Source organism: Sinocyclocheilus grahami, unplaced genomic scaffold (genome assembly GCF_001515645.1).
Source record: "Sinocyclocheilus grahami isolate Dianchi unplaced genomic scaffold, SAMN03320097.WGS_v1.1 scaffold544.1, whole genome shotgun sequence".
Lineage (NCBI taxonomy): Eukaryota > Metazoa > Chordata > Actinopteri > Cypriniformes > Cyprinidae > Sinocyclocheilus > Sinocyclocheilus grahami.
In genome coordinates this window covers 240069-266098 of record NW_015505723.1, presented here as the reverse complement: position 1 = coordinate 266098, position 26030 = coordinate 240069, and the positions used below count along the sequence as shown (strand labels likewise).

Genomic DNA, 26030 nt, shown 5'->3' with positions numbered 1-26030 from the left:
TCTGTAATGTGTCCCAATGTGAAATGTAATGTTTGCATCTCACCTGGCATGCCACTCTCTCCATTTATCTGGGTGCTGTTGTAGTTTCAAGTGTGTTCGTTCTACTAAACCCCTGACCTCCGAAAGATGATCTCTGGTCTCCTCCAGCATTTGATGGCCCATGTCGTTCTCTGGAAGATCCTGACAGAGATGCTCCATTGTCTTTAGTCGCTTCTCACAAGCAGAAAGAGGGTTTTTCTGCCTGAAAAAGGCCTATTAAGACACATAAATAAATGTTAATATGAAATTTTCATGAAATGTAACTTGCAAGATCTTTTCGTCATCTGTTGTATCTCACCCTGTGCTCTTTGATCATTCTTTCACTGCCGGCTGTGAGCAGGGCCTTGTCCTCCCTTTTCAGCTCTATCCGACACTCCTGTAGCATGGCCATCACCAAACGCCTCTCTGTTTCCACCCGGAGTCTGAGCAGATGGGATGGGGCCTCGGCTTGAATGTCCTGGTAGAAAGAAAATGCATCATGATTAATCCTTTAGGAGAAGTTCCTGTTAAACTGTCTTCATTTTCATCTTTTTAACCTTTCAACTGACCTTCCATTGCTTGTGCAGTCGTCTGACTGTCTCCCGCAGACTCTGTTGGTCTTCCTCAGAGATGATATCAGTGAGGTCATCACACGCCTTTAAATAAGAACTTAAAATGTGCTGGTCCAGTCGCCCAAAGAACTCCTGAGCAAATAATTACACACTTAATTAGAGAAACAAGACAAGTTAAATATGTTTGAAGGGTAAGACATTATTGACGTACATTATGTTTGAGGAACAGCTCATCTGGTTCTCCCCTTTCCTTTAAACAGGCCTGGCCCACGCACAGCGCCTTCTCCAGGTCAGCACGAGACTCTTCATATCTCCGCATGAGGTTGCCATTAGTCTCTGCCACCTGCCTCCATTCTAAAGCCTCCTGCATTAGAGCCTGACCAGAGTAGAACACAGTTACTCTATAAGCTCTGTAGTTGATAAACAAATCCAAACTAGAGATTTTTTTCAATAGAACACAAGCAAGAGTTAGAGAATCTCCACTTAGAGAGGCTACAGAGGTAAGAATTTTTAGTGAATGATGACTTAAATTTTGTATGACTTCAGAAGACTTGGATTGCATATACTGTATACGTGACCCTGGATCACAAAACCAGTCATAAGGGTCAATTTTTTCAAATTGAGATTTATAAACCATCTCAAAGCTGAATAAATAAGCTTTCCATTGATGTATGGTTTGCTATAAGACAATATTTGGCAGAGATACAACATTTGAAAGGTTTTTGTTAAATGTGAGCTAAAATCATCATAATTAAAAGAACCAAAGACTTAAACTACTTCAGTCTGTGAGCATTGAATTTATTTAATACACGAGTTTCACAATTTGAGTTGAATTACTGAAATAAATGAACTTTTCCACGACATTCTAATTTATTGAGATGCACCTGTATATATATATATATATATCTATATAATTTATACTTCAAAAGCACATGATCCTTGAGAAATCATTATAATATGCTGATTTGGTGCTCTCTTATTTTATCAACATTGAAAACAGATTTGTTGCTTACTATTTCTGTGGAAAAGATGATTCTTTGATTAATAGAAAGTTGAAAAGAACAGCCTTTATTTGAAACTGATATATTCTGTAACATTAAAAATGTATTTACTTGTATTTACTTTGTAATGTAGTGTATGAAAAGTTTATTGCACATCTGTAATGTAGTACAACCTGTGCAGTGGTCTGAATCTCGGTTACTCTGTTCTGCAGGAATGACATGTCAAAATTGTGCAGAGATTTCGCACAGCACAGCGCCCTCTGTAGGGACAGGTAACTGCGCTCCATAGCGCAAACACAACGCTTGCAGATCTGCTGCTGAGTTTGTAGCTCCTGCCAAAAATGAATAAAACAGAAATAAACACAGAGTTCAATTCTAGTTCACACAGATTACAGAAGACAGGCACTTCTTATTTGTCACATCATTACTACTTGACCACACTGTATTCCTCATGGTCCAATAATCTTTTTCTCCCAGTGGTCTGTACTGACCTGGCACATTTCCTGGTTGTGTTGCTGTGTGATGATGTGTCCAGCATGTTCCGCTGTCTGGTAGAAAGCTGAGATTTGTTTCTCTAACTCCTCTAACAGAGGAAATAGAGCCTGGCACTCCCTCAGAATTAAAGTACACTTTTCTTTCAGCTGTGAGGATACAAACAAACAATCACACAACATTTATTCTCAGACATATCACTGGACAATTCAGTGATTTATTCACCCTCATACTGTTGCAGACTTATGTGATTTTGTTTTTATTTGGTGGAACACAGAATCAGATATTTAGCAGAATGTTCATGCTATTCTTGTTTTAGTTCTGTTTAATGATGCTTTTCTTCTTTCTTAAAGAAATTAAGCCTGTGATTGCATCACTTTAAATGTACTGAAAAGACTAGAGTGAACGCTCCTGTTAAATGTCTGATTCTGTGTTCCACCAAATAAAAACAACACTAGAACTTTTCAGATGGAAATGATAACATAATATTGTGCAAACATTGCGCAAACCTGATGGAGCTGTGCTTCTGCGGTTGTTATAGAAGAAAGTGCTTTAGTTCCGCTACCATGAACAGAGTCTTTGGCCAGAAGCTGTGCAGAGCGAGCAGCTGCCTTATATTGTGCTTCCACACCAGGCAGCCTGTGCTTGATGTCCTATAATGCATGTGAAATTGTCTTGCATTTATCATTTCTGTGGCCACATACAGAAAAAAAGGGGGACATCAGCTGCAAAATTCACTTTTACATGGTGCTTGAACATATATGTGTGTTGGCAGTGTGTGTACACATCCCCCCTATAATGATAAAAATCCACCCAGTGCTTTTTTTTTTAAATCCCCATAAATAATAAGCTCTTTCTCAGATCAAGCTGTTCACAGATTCTTGGCAGTGTGACGTACTTTTGGCAGGCCCCTCCCATGATTGACTCTGGTGTTTTACCACAGACCCGCCCTGAGTGAGCTGTTAACAATCCGCCATTGTTTCGATGCTGGAGCAGGTGTAGACAAGAATGTCTCCTAAGTGATTGAGGTGTTTTGTTGTTGGATGAAATAATGAACATAGCAGTCGTCATTTACTCCTGACATCTGAGCCGCTGAAAACGCAGTGGATTACTTTTGTTTTTGAAGCTAATGCGCACTCGATCTATCAAAATGCGTTTATGTTCACGTGAAACAATCGTGATCCAGCTTCACCTCCAGAAGAAGTGAATATTAGTTTTTTTTAATGAAACTTAGCAAATCTTAGCAAATTTATTCCTAATAAAGTGCTAGTTAGCAAGTTCCACGACGAAAACGGCTTAAGTTTACAGCTGTAGTGAACTGCTCGTCACCCCACGGAAGAGAGGGGTGAGGTGAGCAGAGCTCATTAGCATTTAAAGGGACATGCACCGAAACGGGTCACTGTGAATAGAGCTGTTTTTGACAAGGTAAAGGGTGTTGTTATACACTACCATTGAGATATTTTAACCAAAGTATATTACAGACTTTTCATGAAGACCCTAAAGAGTCATAACAACTGGTGGAAAATGGGCATCTGATGTCCCCTTTAACAACACATTCCAAATACAGTAAATGTTGAAACTTCTTTACCTCAACATCCTGCATAAAGGCTTTGACATCCAACAATGACACTTGAAGCGGCGAGGAAAGTTTGGTAATGAAAGTGTCCAGAAACTCTTGTATGTCTAAGCTGACATCCTGGTGCATCCTCACATTATGAGTCTCAGGAAGACGAGCATACTGTGAAGAGAGAAAAAGGAATGGTTCACTTAAACATGAACTCCATATGACTTACTTTCCTCCATGAAACACAAAATTAATTATTTATAGCAGTTCTGACATTAAAGAAAGAAACAAAGGCATAAAGATTCAGTGAAAGAATTTACTTTTTTGGGTGAACCATCTCTTTAAACTGCCCAGTTTCTTGTCTTTAAGATGTGAGCACGCTTGTTTACCTGTTTGACCTTCAGAAATAGCTCCCTCCATCTTCCATTGAGAAGCAGGAGCTGATGCTTTATGTCACGTGTCACTGTTTCATCACAGGTCTCAATCAGAAAGTTTCCTGCATCATTCATAGCAGCGTGCTGGTCCATCCAGTGTGGAAGATTACGAAAAAACTCCTAGAAGAACAAAAGAGAATGAGAATGTATAAACACGGCCCTACTAGTAATTTTCATATACAGTATGTGGATGTCTCACCCGTTTGGTGTTCTCAGGTTGTCTAAGAGCCCCCTGAGCATCCTCCAGCCAGGCTTGAAATGAAGTCACGCAACTGTTGTACCGCAGCCAGTTACACTGCACCTCCTCCAGCATAGACCTTACGCTTCGCACCTCCACCGACAGACTCCTCCACTGATCAGACACCTCTCGCAGGAAGAGCTTTACCCCTCCCTCAACTACAATGTCAAAACATGCACATACAAAAGCAGAGCAGATTCATGAAAGCACTAATAAATACAGTCCTTGATGTCAACAACAAGCATTTAACCTTCCCTTTCAAAAGGTAATTATTATTGCTATTTATAAGCATTGTGTAATTTTTGTATTTTTACAGTAAATGCTATTATAGTATTTATTAATATTTTAACTTAACTTTTCTTTTTATATTTTGAGATTACATTCATTTTAGTCATTTTAGCAAAAAAGTCATTTTTATAAGTTTTTTTATTTCGTTTTTTTTTTTTTTACATTTCTGTTTATAGTTTTTAGTCATTTTAGTACTTCAACTTAAAATTGTTATTTCAGTTAATTGCAAAGGCAACATTTCTAATATTCACTAGATTTTTTTTAAAGTTTAAATCCAAAATAATATTATTTATTATAAATTATTATTTATTATTATTATTTAAAAACATTATCTAATATTTCTATTTTATTTATTTCTATAACAACAGGACATTACATCTCCTGACTGTGATGCTTTTAGGACAGACCCTTGACCCAATTTTGTGTTGCGACCCACCAGTTGAGAACCACTGCACTAGATCACAACGATAAGATGTGATTGGCTTCTAGGAGATGCATTTTGTGATCTTCCAATCACACTTCAGATATATAACACAAAGACCACCTCTATGTTGAGATTGCCTTAGGCACGAACAAAGCAACATGTCGGCAGTCTATTGTCCAAAGAAACCCAATTAGAATACAGTATCTGCACTAATGGACTGGAATTCCCTTTTGAGCTCTGTGCCTGGGAAAACCTCATTTACCAGTGGCCCGAGGAGAGGGGCATGAATGTAGAAGGAGAAAGAAAAACCAAAAGGAAAAGAGCAAGAATGAAACACAGAGAGAGACAGAGACAGCAGGAAGATGCTACAGGCAGAGAGATTGATTGACTACTGAGTCCGCAAGGATTAAACTTGCTGGTGAGCTGCTATCATTCTGCCCTCTGGACACTAAGATGGTGAAATGTTAAGCATTTTCTCAAAAAAAAAAAAAACGGTGCCTTTATCTGCACAGCCATGACATGATTTCTACATTACAAATATATTTTTTGATTCACACAAGACTGCCACTACCGCTAAAATTCATGAGCCCTGATAATTTTTATTTTTTTTTTTACGTTGAGATTGCCTTAGGCACGAACAAAGCAACATGTCGGCAGTCTATTGTCCAAAGAAACCCAATTAGAATACAGTATCTGCACTAATGGACTGGAATTCCCTTTTGAGCTCTGTGCCTGGGAAAACCTCATTTACCAGTGGCCCGAGGAGAGGGGCATGAATGTAGAAGGAGAAAGAAAAACCAAAAGGAAAAGAGCAAGAATGAAACACAGAGAGAGACAGAGACAGCAGGAAGATGCTACAGGCAGAGAGATTGATTGACTACTGAGTCCGCAAGGATTAAACTTGCTGGTGAGCTGCTATCATTCTGCCCTCTGGACACTAAGATGGTGAAATGTTAAGCATTTTCTCAAAAAAAAAAAAAAACTGTGCCTTTATCTGCACAGCCATGACATGATTTCTACATTACAAATATATTTTTTGATTCACACAAGACTGCCACTACCGCTAAAATTCATGAGCCCTGATAATTTTTTATTTTTTTTTAAAATCCCCTTCTTCCCCGTGCACCTCCTTCTGTTATTCAGGAAAACATATTTTTCCATAATTACTGATTCTCATATAATTTGATGAGGAAAAAGAAGTAATTACTTGAACCAGTGAAACCAGGATGAAACTGCAAAATCATTGCTAAAAGTTGTAGTGCTGTTACCAAGCTACCATTTAGCAGAACCATAGGCATACATGCACACATACTGTATAATTAAGCACATCATTGTTCAGTATATGAAGCATACCTGAGCTGTCTGCTTTAATGTAGAGCTCAGCAGCGTTTATAAGAGCCTGGTGGCTGGATTCATACTTCTCAAAGAACTGCTGCCCCTCCACAAAAGACTACAGAAGCAAAGAATGAACACAAGTAAAGATCAGATATTTTAATTGTGGAATCAAAGCACAAAGTAAAGTAATAAGTATCTTAATGTGATGGAATTGACTCAAAAATTATTATGTATGAAAACATGTTTGCATGGTTAGGCAATGGAGGAGCTGTGAGAATTATAATAATAAAAAAAAACAGTTAAACAGTCTCTTGCAATCTCTCTGGCTTGAAAACTTACACCATAGCTTTGTAGCAAAAGCTCCATTGATTCCAATTGGCCATATTTAATTATCCAGGATTTGAGCTTGGACTCAGCTAGTGTCAAAAATGCCAGCATAGAGTATTTTGTCTCCCAGAATTCCAGTTTGCTCAAGTGAACATGGGAGGAGGTAGATATGTAGTTTAATCTGAAGGCAGGTAAATAAAAGCAGGTTAATAATATAATAAATATAATATAATATAATAAAGTTTTATTTATAGCCATTGCAAATTTAATTTTAAATTCTATTATAAATAGAATATTATGATGTTTACCTCTCTGCCATGTCTTGCAGTTGTTCCATGGGAATGGGGACATTATTAACACATCTGTCTCTGTGTATTAACTGCAAGGTCTGCTTGTGTCTTTCAAGAAGCCTTAAGATCTCCTGCACAATAAAACACAGATAAATGTAAGACTCAGAATTCATGTTAAAGGAAGAAAGTGAAGTTTTTGGCAGTTTTGTTAAGACTCATTAATAGATTCTCATTCATCCATTCTCCAATACACCATACATGTTCATACAGAAAAACACAGATTTCCTTGATTTACCTGGTCGTGTAGTCGCTTTTTGTGAATGGCTTTGGCGGTCTCGTCATGGGCTTGCTGAGGGACCAGTTCCTCTCGTAGGATCTTCTCTGCTTGATGTAACCACACTCCAACTTCACCCAAAGGATGAGGCAAACCACTATCCAGCTGTAGATGCCACTCCAAAAACTGCAGTAAGAAAAATACCACATAAACTGTCACAAAAAAAAAAAGATGTCTCAAAAACAATATAACACCTTGTGTGGATTTTTTGTGGACTTATTTTGACTAAATCTGAATGTCCTCAAAGGTAAAAATTAAGTGATTCATAAATAAAGTAAATGGACTAGGATTAGGGTTAGATCTAATCCAAGATTAGGGTTATTTATTATAATTAGCTTCATATAAAAATAATACAAATCTATGGTGTATCTGACCCATGCAGACAGTCTCTCCCAGGCCTGTTTGACCAGAGCCTGATCTGCAGTCAGCTTGTCGTCCTTCTGAGTGGACTGAATGCATGTTTCCACTTGTCTTCTCTGCACCTCAAACTGTACACGATAACGCTTGAATGTCTGAGAGAAAGAGAGAGCGAGTGAGTGAAAGAAAGTGAGAACTACAGGAAATTGAATTACTGAAATTCTGAATATTCAAATAACGTCCAATGTAATGCTAATAGGAGAAAGACAGCAAGATAACACAGCCTGTCCAAAAAATGACAAAGCAAGAGAAAGAGAGAAAGAGAGACATGCCAAAAGCTGAAAAATAATTTAAACAGCCAAATTGCACATGCATGTATTCATGCAATAATGGGCTCCACTTTCTCTCTACCCATGCGGTCTTTGCTAGAGCTCTGGTTCTTCTGAATATGGAACACGTCCGTGGGCGCTACAGAAAGCAACAGACGTCGCTCACTGGTGTGTAGTGCCCATGATTATGAGAGCAGTGAGTGCTCTCAGCTCTAATGTATATTAGCATTGTCTGCATGCGTATGTGGGAGTGTTCTGTGTTTTAAGCAACCAGTGTTTTGTCTGGGATCTACCATATTTTTTTTCCATTTTCCATTTTTCTTACACAGAGTCATATGAATTATGATGACTATACACACAGCGGTGTCCAAAATCTGAGACCACTGTGAAAATTTCAAATCTCAAATCATGCCTGACAACATATACTACTGGTTAAAAGTTTGGGGTCAATTACATTTTTTTATCTTTTTCAAACAGTAACAGTAATATTGTAAAATTATATTATTTAACATATTTTTTTTATATTAGGAAAAAATATATATATATAATATACAGTATATAGGATAGCACAATAATAGGCTTATCAGCTTTTAAAAAGGAGGACAAAAGCTTTCCATAACTTTTGATGTTGATGTCAAATCAAACTGTACAGCATTTGGCCACTAATTCAACTGTCTGTTGATAGAAGGCAGATGCCAACATGGGCATGCAGTGTTGTCACTTAAAGTCGCAATGTAAATGAAGGAGCAACAATCTTTTTTCAGTATTGTAACATCAGAGAGAAATGGATTATCGCAAAGAAAAAAAAAGTAAGACTGGAACTTCCATTGGCTGTTCTTCACTAAAGAGAAGTCTGATGATTCACCGGAAGATATAGTGATGGCATTTTGGTTAAAAGTTACAAGTAAAAAAAAAAAAAGAGTGGGAGAGACATGTATGGATGAAAACTTGAATATGGATGCCAACTTTGAATTGTGACTTTGATGATGGCCCTGTGGACAGCTTGATTGAAATTCCATCATCCTCAAAAATCAGACAAAACACGTATATATATATATATACACTGAACAAAATTATAAACGCAACACTTTTGTTTTCGCCCCCATTTTTCATGAGCTGAACTCAAAGATCTAAGACTTTTTCTCTGCGGGGGAGATACTAATCATTTTACACACATTTTTTTTGGTTAATAAATTACAGCATAGCTTGATAAAATGTTTATTCAAAAGCACTTTTTATTGAGGGATCTATTTGTGAACTTAGTAATCGCTCTGAACAATTTGCTGACTTAATGAGTCTGATTCTTCTTTGCAAGAAAGAGTCATTTGCAAGAAAATCTGAAATTCATGCTAGTCAACTTCCAGCTATTTATAACATTATTTAAAGTGAAAACAGTTGTATTCAATTTCATAAATAAAAACATGAAGTATTTTTACTAACAGTCTAGTCTTCTGAACCCTACCCAGTATATCAGTATTTCAACCAACAGCCACACTGTTGTCTTGGATATCAGTATGAATAATGGCCATTTGACCACCCAGGCATTGGGCATCCAACTGATATCATATGTTGTCTACATTGTTTTCAGCCAATAGGTTCTGATTGTGACCCTGAGCTCACCTGGTACTGCACAGCGAGACTTCCTCCATCCCTCTGGGCTTGAGTACAGTCTCTCTCCAACTGATCTGCCCACGCTTTCAGCTCCCTCAGTGTCTTACGCTGCTCCCTCTGAGAGAAAAAAAGAGCGCCGAGTTAGTTAGGATTGTAGAAACAAGACAAAAAGCAAACATTTGTGCAGATTTAAGGCCCTTGGGGAGCTCTACACTCATCATTTGCTTACCTAAAGTAATTTAATGCATTTTAAACCCCCGACTCAATACAATTTCGCAGTTCAAACATGCATCACTAATGCCACATTTATAAATCCAACTCAGACTTTGCACTCATGCTGTTTGCAGAGTTCCTCTCCTCCATTGTACGGATCTGCCCCAAACCTCTCCACGGGGGAGCAAGAAATCAGCTCTGCGGGGGAGATACTAATCATTTTATACACATTTACCCTCCCTATTATGAATTAGGAACAAGAGCGAGAAAGTGAGAGCAGTGTTCAGCTAATTCTAATGAAATTAAGCCTACTCTTCCGGCGCTCGTCATACATTTTGGCATCCTCCACGAGGCAATGCCTTTGGGTCATCAAAATGATTATACCATGACCTTGCCAACGTCTACCGCGTGTTCTCCTCCCCGCCTCCCCGTTCATCAATCGTATCCTCTGTGAGTGGCATGCTGCTAATTAGAATTTAAGCATTTGGCGCTTAGAGCCTTGTGCAACACAATTTGAAAGTACATAGTCAAAAAACAAACTGTGTCTGTCTGTTACTATGTACAAAGCAGCATATTTGTGAATTAACATCACAAACAGACTCTGCATCAAATCTCTAGTCATGATTTGGACCAAAAATGGTTTTTCTGTATGACTGGTATCACCTTCAGGATCAAGTAATCGTGGGATGCCCAGTTCTCTCTCAGCCAAAGAGAAGGCCTCTTCTAGGTTATCCCTGTTGGGTCTCTTCCAAACACGTTCCATGTTAACCAGATGGGGTCGCAAAGCAAAGATGACAGCATGAAAAGCCACCCCTGTGCGCCAGCTGGGACCAAAGTCCTTCACATCCAGACCCAGTCTCCTGAAAACACACACGTACGTATGTACATTATGTCAAAACCCAGGAAGAATGCTGTCATATGCATTACTTAGGGAAACGGGATTAAAGAACAATATATTCATTCAATGCCTTGCACAAGCATAACACAGTTCTTACTTTGTTGCTGTGGTCTGCACCCATTTGAGAAGGGCTCTCTTGGCCCCACCCTGAAAAGAAAGGCGGGGCTTGCGTTTGACAGGTGGGCTGCTGGTCTCAGTGCTGTTGGAGCTTTCCACTGATGAATTGCTGCTAGATTGAGGTTGTAGGGCTGGTAGATGGCTGGTGAGCTCCTCTATCTGAACAAGAAGATGCAGAGGAAGTGTCGAAAATGTTATTAACTACTCTGTTATTTTGTTAAATTATAGTAACTTAAAGACATTATTGTTGAAGAATGGTTGAAATATTTATGGAAATTACTCGAATATTTTTTACCTGGAAATATAAGATGATGGTCCATATCAACCCAAGCACAATCGAGGGTCTGCCGTCTACCACATCTGTTGTGTTGATGTTAACTAATTTAATCTGTTAAGCAAAAAAGAAAGCAAGCAAGCAAGAAAGAAAGAAAAACTGTCATTATTTACTCACCCTCCTGCCACTTCAAAACCACATGACTTTAATTCTTTTGTTTACACATATTGAAAGTGAATGATGAATGGCTGTCAAGCAAGACTTTCAGTGAATACTGACTAAAATTTATTGCAAGCTATCGTTAAAGTACTAAAGATAAAAATGAAATAAATATAAATGAAAGTTAAATAGAAATATTTCTAACTAATCAAACAAAATTATTAATATTAAACTGTAATTAAAATGAAAACTGTAAATATAACAATAAAAGCTAATTCAAAATATTAATACACACTAACATTGTATATAAAATATTCTAATATGGAAGAGAGCAGCTCAAAATCCATTTGTATTCCTTGAACAACAGCAAATCATACAATTTTGAAATTAAATGAGGGTAAATAAGCACAGAATTTTTTATTTTTTGGATGCTGATTTTGCTATCACTTTTATCAAGTCAATTCTTAATTCAAGGTTACATTTGGAGAGATCCTGTTTCAGAAAGTGATAATGTCAATCATAGACATATAGTCAGTCAAAAGAAAGGTCACACTAACCGGAGATCCTCTGTAGGCCGACTGAAATGGGTATAAAACAAAGGGGAGAAAGACAGAGGAAGAAGAATAGAGGTCATTGCATGCTGTTAACAAAAGTGTGTCCCATCAACTGAAGGACAGGTGATAAGAAACCTCAGCTCTGAGATAACCTAAAACCCTTCAGTGTCAGACAAGGTAAGCACTGCACACATGCACCTATTGTTATAAACACACCAAGGCACGAATACTAAAAACCAGCCACACATAAGTCGAAAAAATGAAAAATCCACGCAAAAATACATAATCATAACATCCACTTACTTAAAAAAAAGCCCATTACTTTAAAATATTGTGTCCCATATTGCACATAAAAGTACACTTCAGCATAATACAAAACAGTTCTGTACTCTGGTTTCTCCCACTGTGCTCCACAGGGAATAGAGAGAGATGAGAGAGGGATGACAGAGGCAGATAAGATGGTGAAAGACTGTAGCTTACGAAATGAATCCTCAGCTTCTTGAGAGATCAGATACTCAGACAGACAGACCACCTCAGGAGTGGGAGGCTTAGCTCAGCTTCATTCTCTGACAGGCTGTATAATTACAGTCTGAAGCACAGCTATACAGTAAATGAAATATCTGTGCTTCTCCCAAGAGAGATGATATGAAAAAATACCCTGTATATAAAAGGGGGGGAAATGGGCCCCATTTCAAATCGCCATGGTTTTACTATAAAATATTAGACAATGACAGCAATCCTCTTCTTTTTATCTATTATAACACCGCTACATTACAATTTTTCTCAGTCGCTTTGGTGCATTTCTCAAATCATCCTTAATATTTGCACAAATGTATGTGCATTTCTCAAAACAATTCGTACAAACAGCACCACACAATGGATTACCTGCAAAAGCCTGTAACTTACACAAAATCTTTAGTTCATCTCTCAAAAGTAAGTATTTATGTCAATGAACATATCAGTGCCATCAGAATGAAAAGTACTTGTGCCATTGTTCACAAACAAGATAGTCAAAATGCTTAGTCATGTTGTCAATATAACAGTGCACTTTGTTAGTATTACCTAAAGTAAACTATGCCATATGCTTATCTATGCCATATATCCATTTAAAAAGTACAAATTTACTCATTACGGTATGTGGGACATTGATTGAAAGAGACTGGATAGAATTCCACTTACACTTTTACTAGTGGTCTGACCAAAAAATGAATAAACACATTACAATGTCATTGTGACATAGAAAAGGAAAAAATAAATATGGGCACAAAGAAAAAAGAAAAAAAAAGTCTATTGTCAGAATGTGTAATTCTTGTGTTGTCCTCTGTCTATACAGTATATGCTTTCTGAGGTCTCTTATGGTCTCTTATGCTCACCAAGGCATTCATTTGAAAACACAGTAATATTGTGAAGTATTATTACAATTTAAAATAACTGTGTTCTATTTGAAAATGTAATTCATTTATTTAAGTGATGGCAAAGCTGAATATTCAGCAGTTTTCAGTGTAACGTAATCCTTCAGAAATCATTATAATATGCTGATTTAGTGCTCAAGAAACATTATTAGTAGTAGTAATGTTGAAAACAGTTGTGCTGCTTACATTTTTTTTTTTACGAAACTGATCATTTATTTCAGGCTATTTATGTATATATATGTATGTACAGTATGTATGTATGTATTTTGTGTTGTATTGTCTGTTATAATGCCCTTTTCACAACAGGGTCCTAATTTAGGGATTTATTTTGTGAAAATGCCTGGCTGACTGTACATTAATAAGTCAATTTGTTCAGCTTTGGCAACCACAGACAGAGAGACTGTATGTGGGAAGGTCAGCGCCAAATATAAGGCACCAGAGACAGATTTATTACAAGTTGACCCAGGACTAAACCTCAATAAGTTGAATGATTTCAGTCTGACGTGTCAACATCACCTTATAAATCTATTCTGAGCCATGTAGCATGTTCTAATTAATCCATAAATCCTTCATTTGTTGGTGATTTAAATGAAACAATTTCTTGGTTAGAATGAGAATTAAACATGAAATGAAGAACAGGGTTTTCCTTTTCTTTGTCTCTCGTCAGTATCAGAGCAGAACGGGGAAGAGGTTGTGTAGGTCAGACTGAGTGGTTATGACCTGGAGCTGTACACCTGAGCAAAGCACTCTGGGAATGGACTGCCTTACCCTCCTGCCCTCCAGAAACTTCAGTGCTCTTCCCACGTTAGCAACCCAGTGGATCCTCCTCAGCTTGCGGCCCTGTTCACATGGCTGTCAGATGGGAGAAGATAGCACAGCAGACAAAAGGAAAACGGTGATAGACAGAGGAAAATGTAAATACCCAGCAAGGAACAGGGAGAAAGATATGAAAACGAACAAAAAAACAGAGAGAGAAAAAAAGCAGTTGGGACAGATAGTTATATACAAATAATACAGAGAATACAAAGATGACAGCAAAGAGATTGCAAGAGACAAAAGTAAAAAGAAAAAAAATATCAAAGGACCATGTGCCACTTGCTATATTGATTGTTACAGCACTGCAAAGACCTGAGGCACCAATAGCCTTATGGGATTGTTCACTGAGAGTGTGGGTATTCATGTGTGTGTGAGTAAGTGAGCGCTAATAAAGTGCAGTGAATACACTTCTTCTTTTTTTTTGGTAATATGTCTTGTATTATCATGTTTGCTATCATTTAAAACAATGTCACAATTTAAAAACAATGTTCTATATTACAGAAATGTAAATCTGACTGGGACAATGATGCTTGATACCGTAAAAGTCATTTGTACAGCTGTTAAGTAACTTCGATTTACAGAGGAAAATCAAATACCAAAACAACCAAAAGTGCATTTTTCTTACCAGTTTGTGACCAGACAGGACTTCAAGAAGAGCTAACAACATCACTCCGTCTTTCACATCTTCAAAGAGATCAGAGACCACTAAAGGAGGATTACGCTGGGGAGGGAAAACAATCCAGTGATGATTTGATATTTTACTTCAAACTATTTAGACATCTACAACGTACAAAAGACAGATAGAACAATACACAGACAGAATGACAGACAGAAGGACAGAAAGAACAATAGACAGATAGAATGATATACAATAGAAAGAACGATAGATAGAACAAAACAGAACGATATAATGATAGATAGAATTACAGATAGAACAACAGATCGAATGAATGATAGATAAAGCGACAGAATGATAGAATGATAGATTGATAGAGTGATAGAACAATGGAAGATAGAATGAGACAGAACAACAGAGACGGAAATATATAGAAAAATAGATAGAAAGATAAGTAAAATGATAGATAGAACGATAGAATGACTGATGGAACGAAAGATAGAACAAAAGATAGAATGAAAAACTGTTAGATAAAATGACAGAATGATAGATAGAACAACAGACAGATACAACGATAGAATAACAGAATAACAGACAGACAGACAGACAGACAGACAGATAGATAGATAGACAGATAGATAGATAGACAGACAGATAGATAGATAGATAGATAGATAGATAGATAGATAGATAGATGTGAGTTTGAATGAGCTTTATAGATTGAACCCAGTGAATATTAGTGTTGTCAATCGTAAGCTTAAGAAGCATCTGAAAAGTGAAGAGTAAAAGTGCTGATTGTAGAGACGACACAGTCTGTCTGACCCGATGAAGCCCCTCCACTAATCCATCCACACAGCCCCTCTTTACCCGGACGACACATCTAGGATTTCTCTTAAGACAGCAGTCACATGACTGGGATTTGGAGTGGAAAGCAGCCGGGTGGCAAAATCATTCATGAGGAGATTAATATGAAACAGTGAAAGTGAGTGTGTATGTGTGTGTGTGCGTGTGTGAGAGAGAGATGTAGAGGGGGTGGGGACTTATATTTCAAAAGAACGGAAAAATATAGAGAAAAAAAAAGTAGTTTAAGAGTGAAAGTGAACGATTTCAAGAGAAACGACTGTGGGATGACCTTAATTAGAGGCAGAAAGGGGAAGTGAGTGATGTTTTTAAAAGATTAATTCTTGAAGTATTTTTGAGAGAGCAGGGGGAGGAATTGCTCAGATATTCTAATTATCTCTAAATAATTCAAAAGCTAATTGGATAAAATCACCTTATAGGATATTAAATTAAAAAGAGGCACTTTGAGTAATTATGCAACTAATGAAAATAAGAGGAAACAACACAAAGGCACAACCAGCAGGGCTGAACAAACTAATTATCTGTGTCTGGTTATTACTGATGGAAATAGATTGTCATGGCAGGCGTTGCTGATGTATTCAGCCAGCGGAGTGACAGCGTTTAGCTACGGTAGCTGCATGTTCTGTGCAACCCAATCAAAGTTCATGTGAACATACAAACACCTGAGGGCCACTCTAACTGTGTTCAATATCAGTCAGAGATCAGAGAGACAATGTTAGTGGGCAGAGACGAGTTAAATTAAGGTTGAGAGTATCAATAATACTGTTCAACTGCACATTGTTCACTAAATCATTTTTAAAATCATGTCATAACATCAAAAATCAGATTTACATTTATTTTATAGATTAATTTTAATAATGGGGTTCAAACAATATTGGAATGCACTGACTTTCACTGTATGGAAAATCTAATCAAATCAAGTCCCAAAGTCAAAAATAAAATAAAATAAAATAAAACACAGGTTTCCGAACAACATGAGGGTAAGTAAAGAGATGACAGAATTAAAGTATAGGGACATATTGTTTACAAAATTAAATAGTTGACTTTTATATTGTCACTAGAAAAGCCAAAGCTAAACATTTAAAAATTTTGTATGAAAAATATTTACTTTGTAGTATGCCATTTTCCTACCCACTTGACATACAACAATGAAAAAAAAATATTTCAGTTCAGAATCATTTGTACAGCACTTTTAACAGCGAATAATCTTTAACATAATAAATATAATTAACTTAATCTTTATTATAATCTACATCAAAATTAATATTAAATATTGACTGCCCTAAAATACAGTTTTTATATTTGTGTTTGTTTTTCACTCAAACTTTCCATGGACCCTCTAGTCTAGCATATCCCTGCATCCCCAAAAGCATCCCCATAATTTAGACAATATTTTTTATAAGTCAGAAACTATATTTTATTGTCATTATTATGAAAGTACAGAGCTCTTTTAAAGCAACTAAGGAAAAGATTACAGAGAACCGCCCAGATTCCTTAACTAAGGGACCCATCTAAAAAGCAGTGGGTGCAGTTTATGAACCTGTGAGTACAAATGACAAAATTGAGGTTACTGCTTACTAATCTGTGAGCACTGATTGTTAAATCGAGGTTACAGTTTGTGAATCTGTGGGCACTGAATACTGAATTTCATAATTCAGAGAGAAACCTGATATATGTCTAGCGAGAAAGCAGGTGCAGGCAGCAGGGTGTCCGGGCGGCTGCTGTGTGCTGCTCACCCATGCTAACTGTCAAACACATGAGAAACAAGCTCATCCTCAATATTGGGCATGCCATAATTAAGCCCTAACCCTGTCTGAGAGGATTTGTCAAAATTGAAATGGAGGGTGGCCTCTTTCGCATTCCCTTTCTTTCAATCACACTCCTCTCTCTCTCTCTCTCTCTCTCTCTCTCTCTCTCTCTCTCTCTCTCTCTCGCCGTCACTATAATGCTATTTGGCTCGCGTCACATTAAACTCACTGATTTCGGTTTTCTCTCTCTCCCTCTCTCTCTCTCGGACTCTAGTGGCTAATCAAGTTGAAGCTCTTAGGCAGATTAGTGCTTCAGTCCTTCCTCTCTGATGTCCTTCAAATTTGCAAGCACATGCATGAGTAAAGAGACCTGAGGCACTATGCGTCCTGTAATGGTATCTTTTAATGAACAGTTTGGAGTATGAGGATTTTGGTAAATCTTTTAATGCAATGCTGATCAATTCTGTGGGAATTGATTATTGTGTTGAACCAGGATCTTGGTTTAAGGCTGAGCAGTTGAGCATCTTGTAAGAAGTTTGCACCTTTTCAATTTTCTATGATGTGCACAGAGTTTTCTCTGTGAGTTAAAGAAACAGTTCACCCTAAAATGAAAATTCTGTCATCATGTTGTTCCGAATCGGTTTGAATTGAATAGAACACAAAAGGAGAAATTTTGAAAGCATGTACTGGATACTCTTGTCCATACAATTACACTGAAAAAGGACTGGAGGTTTCAAGCCTAAAACAAAAGGTCCATACACGTTTATATTAAATTTAGGCGTGCTATGTTTCAAGTCCACCAAAGTCATATCATACCTTCAGATGAGAAACAAACAGAAATTATTCACTAACAATCTTCCCCTCCAGTGAGTTCCAGAGTCTGATTCATATATGAATCATTCAGAATGGTTCTTTGAACTGGATCAACTGAATTATTAAAAAGATCTGGCTCAAATGAATGATTCTTTCATGAAACTTGAAATTCTGTCAAAAGGCTGTAAGGCCTCAATGCAACATCTCCATCACTCACTAGTGAAACTTGGAACTAACGGACCTAATTTAGTCTGTACACCTAATTACATTTCATTATCTATCATGGACCTGTGGGCGTATTCTCTAATACCCTATTGATACTTCTATAAAGAAATTTAGGAGCGATAGAAGCGGTGTGTAATTCTCATTCTGTGTTATCATACACATGCTAAGAATTAATCCGAAGCCTTTGGGCTATGAATTATGGAGCTGGAAAATCACTCCAGATGATTTGCATTAGCGATCTGGTGGAGGGCTAGAGAGATATTTTGATCAGAAATACCTGAAACCCAAATGTAAACCTGCTTGAAACAGTGATCACTAAAATAGCACATACAGTCTAAAATGATCCTGTCAACAATATACGAGTCACATTGATTCCCTGCTATTTGGCACATGCATTCTCAAACTTCTCCCTCAAATACTTGAGAGTGCTGTCACCAAGGCAACATCATTCAGCAGCAGGATGAGGTTAAAGGGCAACAGCAAAGAAGTGGGAACAGCGGGTGCCAGGGATGGCGTGGTGCTATTCGGCTATTGAACAAATTATTTGGATTTGCAAGATACAATGAATGTAATTGATTCTGACAGATGTAGAACCAGTTCAAATAGTTCTCTATTTGCAATTTTAATTAGACGATCTCTATTTCTGTCCTTCCTGCACACACATTTCATGAAAAAGTCTCATGTCTATTGAAGCAATAGGATCATGTCACATCTCTTTCATACAATAGGATTGCAGGTCCAAGTTAAAAATATGGCAAGGTTTTATTTTATCTCTTCAATGTAGTCCACTAAAAGCAAAATCTTGTTCTGATCCAGATTCAATTTTCTTTTATAATTTTGCTTTTAATAAACCATCACAAAAAATGTTTATTCACAAATTTATCTCAATTTTAATGAAACTAGCTTAACAAATAATAAAATGTATATAAAATTAAAAATGTTGGCAACTAACTGAAATACACAAGTTAGTTAACTCCTAAAATGACTAAAAAAAATAAAATAAAAATTAATTACAGCTAAATAATATATTATTTAAAAATATATATTTAAAAAACATATTTTAAAAAATGTGCTATTGCCATTTTATTAGTTTTTGTCATATACACAGTGGCATTCAAATGTTTGGGATCAGTAAGATTTTTAATGTTTTTTAAAGACGTTTCTTATGCTCATCAAGGCTGCATTTATTTGATCAAAAATACAGAATTTTTTATTATTTATTTTTTAAATTTATCTTTTATACGTTAAAATGTCATTTATTCCTGTGAAGCAAAGCTGAATTTTCAGCATCATAACTCCAGTCTTGAGTGTCACATGATCCTTCAGAAATTATTCTAACATGCTGATTTATAATCAATGTTGCAAACAGTTATACTTTTTTCAAGATTCTTTGATGAACAAAAAGTTAAAAAGAACAGCGTTCATTCAAAATAGAAATTTTGTGTTACAATATACACTACTATTCAAAAGTTTGGGGTCAGTAAATTTTAAATTTTAACATTTTTAAAGACTAATATTGTTAGAAAAGTTTTCTATTTTGAATAAATGCTGTTCTTTTTAACTTTTCATTCATCAAAGAATCAAACATTTACAACATTTTTGTACATACTAAACAAATAATACTAAAATAACACTACAGCATAAAAACAAAGTTGTATACTAGAATTTTATGTAAACTATATCTGCCTATATAGAATCTGCTCGTAAATACGCTTTAAAATCTGCGTGTTTATACACCAGAAAGCAACTATCCATGCAGTAGCTGTTTATGATTCCTGTCAGAGAAATAATCAAAGCATAAACTAATTCATAAGACTGTAACTTAAATGATTTTAGCAAATGGCTGCAATATAACAGAGTGAAAAATTTAAGGGGGTCTGAATACTTTCCGTACCCACTGTATAATACTCTGGATTTTCAACAATGCTCATGGAAAGAATCTGAGGCACACTGAATAATTTCACCTCATCTTTCAGTTTGTAAAAATAGTAATGTAACAATAACATTTAAATATGATTGTTGAAGGTGGAAGAACTCTTCTTGTGTTTTATGAATGTAATTCTTGTGGGAGAGTTTAAAACCTCAGATCCATGTAACTGCACAGAATCAGTTGGTTAGCACACAAAGTATAATGCTATAGCACGTCATGTTTATGAGCACGGTGCTTTTTCTAGTTTGCATAACTGCTTTCATTGCAATTACTACATATCCATTTCCCATTTGTTTCTTACAAACAGAGAGATGAGTCAAAATCATAGTCTGTGGTAATCAACAGCATGCCATAGATGTGATTGAAAACAACTCAGATTACTTTAATAAACACTTCCGTTCAAAAGATTGAGGCTGGTAAGATTTTTTTAATCATGCTGTATTTCAAAATACAGTAATAGCAGCAATACTGTGAAATATTACAATTTAAAGCAACTTTTCTGTGTGTATACGTTAAAATGTCATTTATTCCTGTGAAGCAAAGCTGAATTTTCAGCATCATAACTCCAGTCTTGAGTGTCACATGATCCTTCAGAAATTATTCTAACATGCTGATTTATAATCAATGTTGCAAACAGTTATACTTTTTTCAAGATTCTTTGATGAACAAAAAGTTAAAAAGAACAGCGTTCATTCAAAATAGAAATTTTGTGTTACAATATACACTACTATTCAAAAGTTTGGGGTCAGTAAATTTTAAATTTTAACATTTTTAAAGACTAATATTGTTAGAAAAGTTTTCTATTTTGAATAAATGCTGTTCTTTTTAACTTTTCATTCATCAAAGAATCAAACATTTACAACATTTTTGTACATACTAAACAAATAATACTAAAATAACACTACAGCATAAAAACAAAGTTGTATACTAGAATTTTATGTAAACTATATCTGCCTATATAGAATCTGCTCGTAAATATGCTTTAAAATCTGCGTGTTTATACACCAGAAAGCAACTATCCATGCAGTAGCTGTTTATGATTCCTGTCAGAGAAATAATCAAAGCATAAACTAATTCATAAGACTGTCGTCTTGAAGCACATTGATGCTGTGAATCTCACTGCCAACTCTAACTGACAGGTCCAATATGTCCATGACAGATGGTAATGAGCAAACAGATAAATAAATAACGGCTAGGGAGCGTACGAACCTCAAATCTTCTGTGGTTAACATTTTACGCTGGAGAGGCACTGGTGTGCAACCTAATACAAAATGCCACGTCAAGACGTATTCCCCACAGATTGATATTTCAAATGAATTTCCTGCTCCTCGTCACAGAAGATTAGCCAAGTCAGGTCTTGGTTGATCATAGTGGAATTATCTGGAGTGGCGGCTAATTTTAAAAATGGCTTGACCAGTCACTCTTTACACACAAATCAATAAGCCATCAAGCTATTATTACACGCATATCATGTGTCCCGTTTATCATGCAAATTATACAAGCACCTGTTATTGGGTAAGCTTTTAATAATGTCCCTACTGTGATAATAGAAATGTAAATGATTTAACAGAATATTTTGGGTTCAATACAAATTAAGCTCAACTGACAACACTTACAAAAAATAAGTATTGTAATTTTAACCCCTCTTTTCTTAAAAAGAAAAAAAGCTTGGCTACAATAGTGTTTTTATATAATCATAACCTGTAAATTCCTATTCTGTTAAGTCTTCTGTAAGTACAATATTGCTCAAGACTGTGACACAGCATCTTTTTCATTACATAATGCTGTACTGTTGCATAGTTGCCTATAGGTAAATCCTGTCAGCAGACTGACTGTACCCTGGTCAAATGAGGCACAGTAATTTAAAGAGGAGATTAAAGTGTATGTTCACGTTGGACCTGGACTGGTGCCACCGGTCTTGTGACAGATTAATTCTGCACTTTGGAGAGAAGTGGCTATAACAGGCTTCAGATGCTTTTTTTCTCTCACACATGAATGGATGCATGTTGGTTCAGAAATCTCACACACGACTCGGCTCACCTTTGCTAGATGAGAGTTGATCCATTTTGTGAACGTTCGCTTCTGCACAGCTTCCTGCTCGTCTAAAGGAAAAACAAAACACACCAGAATCCGGAGTAACAAAACTGATCTTAAATCTTAAACAACATGAGACACTACTATATCACCCATCAAGAATCACAATAAAAGACAGTTCTTTCTTTTTGACTGTTCATTTTGACCAAAATATATGTATATTTTCTTGACAAATACACTGATTATGTTTTGACAAATATTCTGACTGATATTTACACTTTTATACCCTTTAATATAGAGTGCACTGCTAAATAACACCATTTGGTGTGTTTCTCTGTAAGAAAATTACTTATACATTAATTGTACAATAAATATACATAACCTTTTTCATTCTCATGTGAGCAACACACAGCACAAAAATTATAAATTTATTTTTAAGCTTAATTTTAAGTTTTAATTTTAGACCATTTAGATGGAATAATAATAATAAAAATAATAATACATTCATTATGGGTTTTGGAGTCATTTTTATCATGGGTTACGCATATAGGTTATGAATATTGGCACTTTTCAATCATAAAACATCTAAACATAAAAATAACATGTATCATATTGGTTCCAAACAAAAATACTTAAATGCAGCCATAAGGACCAGGACAACATTAAATGTATAGACACATTAAGTTGGACCCCCTCATAACAAGGCCCAGAAAAACACTGAATTTGAAGGTCGCCGTGACATTTACTTAAATCTCCTGATCAATTAGAAAACACAGAAATTTGTTTTGTAATTTTTTCAAAGAGCAGACACAACAGAATAAACCATTTGTCTGAGGAGATAACTAGGTAAAGGTTTTACCCAATTTTCACAAGCTCACTCACAATAACATTTCCTACTGTATCTTGTGATGAAAGCAGCATAAACATGTCAATCTCGAAAACAAAAGATCCAACCCTGATTACTGAACTGCAAGGTGACAGTAATATCCTTTCTCCTAACAGTTACATCAGCAAGAAATGACAACTGATGCAGAGCCAACGTCTTTAATGAAAGCACTGTCTGATGGATTACACTGAAGCCGGTCACTATGTCACACACCGTCTGTGTGTGTGGGTGTGTGTGTGTGTAAGAAGGGGACCAGGCTCATGCATAATGCAGACCACATGTGCCACTGTCATTTGTGCTAAAAATCTAGTATTTTGTGAATTAATAGTTTGATCAAGTCTGTTTCAGAGCTAAAGCAATCAAATATTGATGAGAAGAGGAGTATGATAGATGGCAACAGAAAAGATTTGCAGCTGCATTGGTGTGTATTGGTGTGTGTGTGTGTGTGAGAGAGAGAGTGTGTGCCTTGCCCACCGTCATAAGGACAGGGTGACTTTGAGTGGGATTCGCAGATGCAAACTCACTGTATGTGCATTTGACACATATACACCCACAAAACATCCCCACTGCAGAAATATAACAATAACCAGGCATCTTTTTACAAATTCCTAATTAAATTTCCAAAATAACCACGATTAATCAACACTTCCTTGACTGTCTCTCTTGCACAGTCAGAATTGATCCACAGCACATCCAAGAACCTGCTGAGCTCCCCTACAGATGACCCTGTCATTGCCAAAAATCGAAGTTATAAATAAAACAAAGATTACTGGAGTACGTTTTACATGAAAATGCCATTTCAGTCTTTCTAACTCAAAATTTCACAGTTAATTCAATGTGTTATTAGCTGTTTCTTTGTAATTAATTGTGAAATTTACTACCAGTTTCTAAGTGAAAATTCTTTTTAAAAAAATGTCACTGCATAGAAGCACCAAAAGCAGTCAGATATGCTGTCAAATGTGCAAATCTGACCTAAAGTATTGCATATAAAATGTGCAACTCACTTAGAAGCACATGTCCATCATTGACACCAGATGCATTTATAAACAAGTCTGCCAATCTCTTACCACGCAGGTGTCGAGAAACCCCTTGCACTAAGTTGAGGGATGTGCCAGACTTCTTTTTGGCAGCTATATCCTCCCATCGTCTTGGCACCTTGCCCTTGACATCCATTCCCAGAATGCCTTTGTGATCCTAAGCTCATGAAGTGCACATCCACCTGTGATGGTCAAAGGTCAACTACTCTTGACCTTCCTTTTGTGGAGCTTTTGATGTTGCTTGTCAATACAGAGGAAGACCTTCATGTACCTCTTCTTTAGGTTCCCTATCTCGCCATATGATGTGAAGTAATCAGAATGAAAATCTGTCTATGTCCCTCCAACGTAATAGAAGAAAGTGAGAATGTGTGCATGTTTGCAGCACCGGTCTCAACATCCCTCTGTCTATACTCTCTCTGCAGGAACGATTCCTCTTGTGCCTCCAACCAATCGCTTGTATGGGAATGTGTGATGTCATCACAAATCTGAGCGCATGACGGGAGGGGGAGTGGTGTGCGTGTACACTCTGTAAAGACCGAACCGGGCAGGACGTGCTCAGCACTGAAATTCCCCTAGATCAGCTGAATCCTCTCTCTCCTCCCACTAAATGTATTGGATTCTAAGGTTTAGGAAAAGCTGCTGGCCTGAGCTGATTAACTTTGCCTGAAAACACTGCTCGATCTGATTTAGCGCTCCCAGCGGCTTTATAAAGCTCCTAGAACAGTCTAACAAAACAAACAGCCCTCCTCTGCTAGATGCATTATTGAGATGCAACAGAGTCTTTTATGTCACATTGTGCTATAAACAAACAAGCTGTATTGCTGGGTTTGTAATATATATTAAATTAATATTTTAGAATGAAATACAGGTTGTATTTTGGCTTGAGATGCATGAAAGAAATGTTTTATAGAAGAGTGAAAACTGGCCCCACTCCATTGTTGCAGGTTTTGAAAATAAAGATAAGAGAAAATGAAAAGCCTGGGGAAAATGATCATCTTTAAAATTATGATAGTTTCATTAATCACGGGTATAATTTTCTCCTTTATTCGTCTCCTCCCAAAAGGGTTTTTAATGATGGAAGTCATTAATATCAAATGGCATATGCTATCAGTCTCCAGTTATCTTCAATTCTCAAGCCTTGAATCTGTCCTGCAAAATCTTTAATGAAAATCTCTCTCTGACAGGTATATGCATGTATTTATTTTATATTCTTATTATAAAATTTAGAATAAAGCAGTTGCAGTATATGTGTGATCTGCTACATGTATTTATATATTTTTAGTCGATAATGTTCTCTACTGACAGAAGATTTTACTTGGTAAGGAATTAATATATATGTGTATATATTTATTGCACTGTACATAACTATTTATATATGAGGAGCAAGCAATGCTTTGCTGTGGACGTGACTAGTCTCTGTCCATGGTCCTGAACTAAACTCTGGGTACTGCACCGAGCAAAAACCCCATCATTACTCCATCTAAACAAAAGAAAACAAGCCCGGAAAACAAGAATAGCATACTTTAATACTGTAAAACTGAGAATAAAATATATTTATCCATATTTATATACTATACAGCCAAGTCACATTTGGAGGTGATGCTATAGGAGCCCCTTTAGGCTAAAGAACAATCCACAAGAGAAAGACAAAAGACAGCATTTTGGAAAGGCATTCATTCTCAACATGGGATTTTGAGTTATTAAAAGAAGGTTGTGTGAAGGCTGAGGGCTATTCTGGACTAAAGATCTGCAGAGGTTAGAGTACAAACAGATGCTGGGTTAGTGTGCCTAACACCTGAGGCTAACAAACTAACCTCATGGGT

The 26030-nt window shown here is 36.5% G+C and overlaps 1 protein-coding gene across 1 annotated transcript in view; it reads right to left on the bottom strand.

The window, feature by feature from the left end:
* The window catches only part of LOC107555741 (nesprin-1-like), a 122538-nt gene extending 97933 nt beyond the window's left edge, over nucleotides 1-24605 (bottom strand). Inside the window, exons 1-25 of the mRNA XM_016238619.1 lie at nucleotides 24238-24605; nucleotides 22291-22352; nucleotides 14683-14778; nucleotides 14010-14093; nucleotides 11833-11853; nucleotides 11138-11230; nucleotides 10823-11001; nucleotides 10491-10687; nucleotides 9940-10025; nucleotides 9624-9731; nucleotides 7692-7829; nucleotides 7279-7443; nucleotides 7002-7114; nucleotides 6706-6874; nucleotides 6385-6481; nucleotides 4281-4477; nucleotides 4037-4201; nucleotides 3672-3821; nucleotides 2593-2736; nucleotides 2083-2232; nucleotides 1765-1923; nucleotides 802-966; nucleotides 588-722; nucleotides 338-496; nucleotides 44-252 (exon numbers count right to left, since the gene is read on the bottom strand). Coding sequence (XP_016094105.1) covers nucleotides 44-252; nucleotides 338-496; nucleotides 588-722; nucleotides 802-966; nucleotides 1765-1923; nucleotides 2083-2232; nucleotides 2593-2736; nucleotides 3672-3821; nucleotides 4037-4201; nucleotides 4281-4477; nucleotides 6385-6481; nucleotides 6706-6874; nucleotides 7002-7114; nucleotides 7279-7443; nucleotides 7692-7829; nucleotides 9624-9731; nucleotides 9940-10025; nucleotides 10491-10687; nucleotides 10823-11001; nucleotides 11138-11230; nucleotides 11833-11853; nucleotides 14010-14093; nucleotides 14683-14778; nucleotides 22291-22352; nucleotides 24238-24343 — 3347 coding nt within the window. The 5' untranslated portion in view covers nucleotides 24344-24605. The remainder of the gene's footprint in view (nucleotides 1-43; nucleotides 253-337; nucleotides 497-587; nucleotides 723-801; nucleotides 967-1764; nucleotides 1924-2082; nucleotides 2233-2592; nucleotides 2737-3671; nucleotides 3822-4036; nucleotides 4202-4280; nucleotides 4478-6384; nucleotides 6482-6705; nucleotides 6875-7001; nucleotides 7115-7278; nucleotides 7444-7691; nucleotides 7830-9623; nucleotides 9732-9939; nucleotides 10026-10490; nucleotides 10688-10822; nucleotides 11002-11137; nucleotides 11231-11832; nucleotides 11854-14009; nucleotides 14094-14682; nucleotides 14779-22290; nucleotides 22353-24237) is intronic.
* Between the last annotated feature and the right edge of the window lie 1425 nt (nucleotides 24606-26030).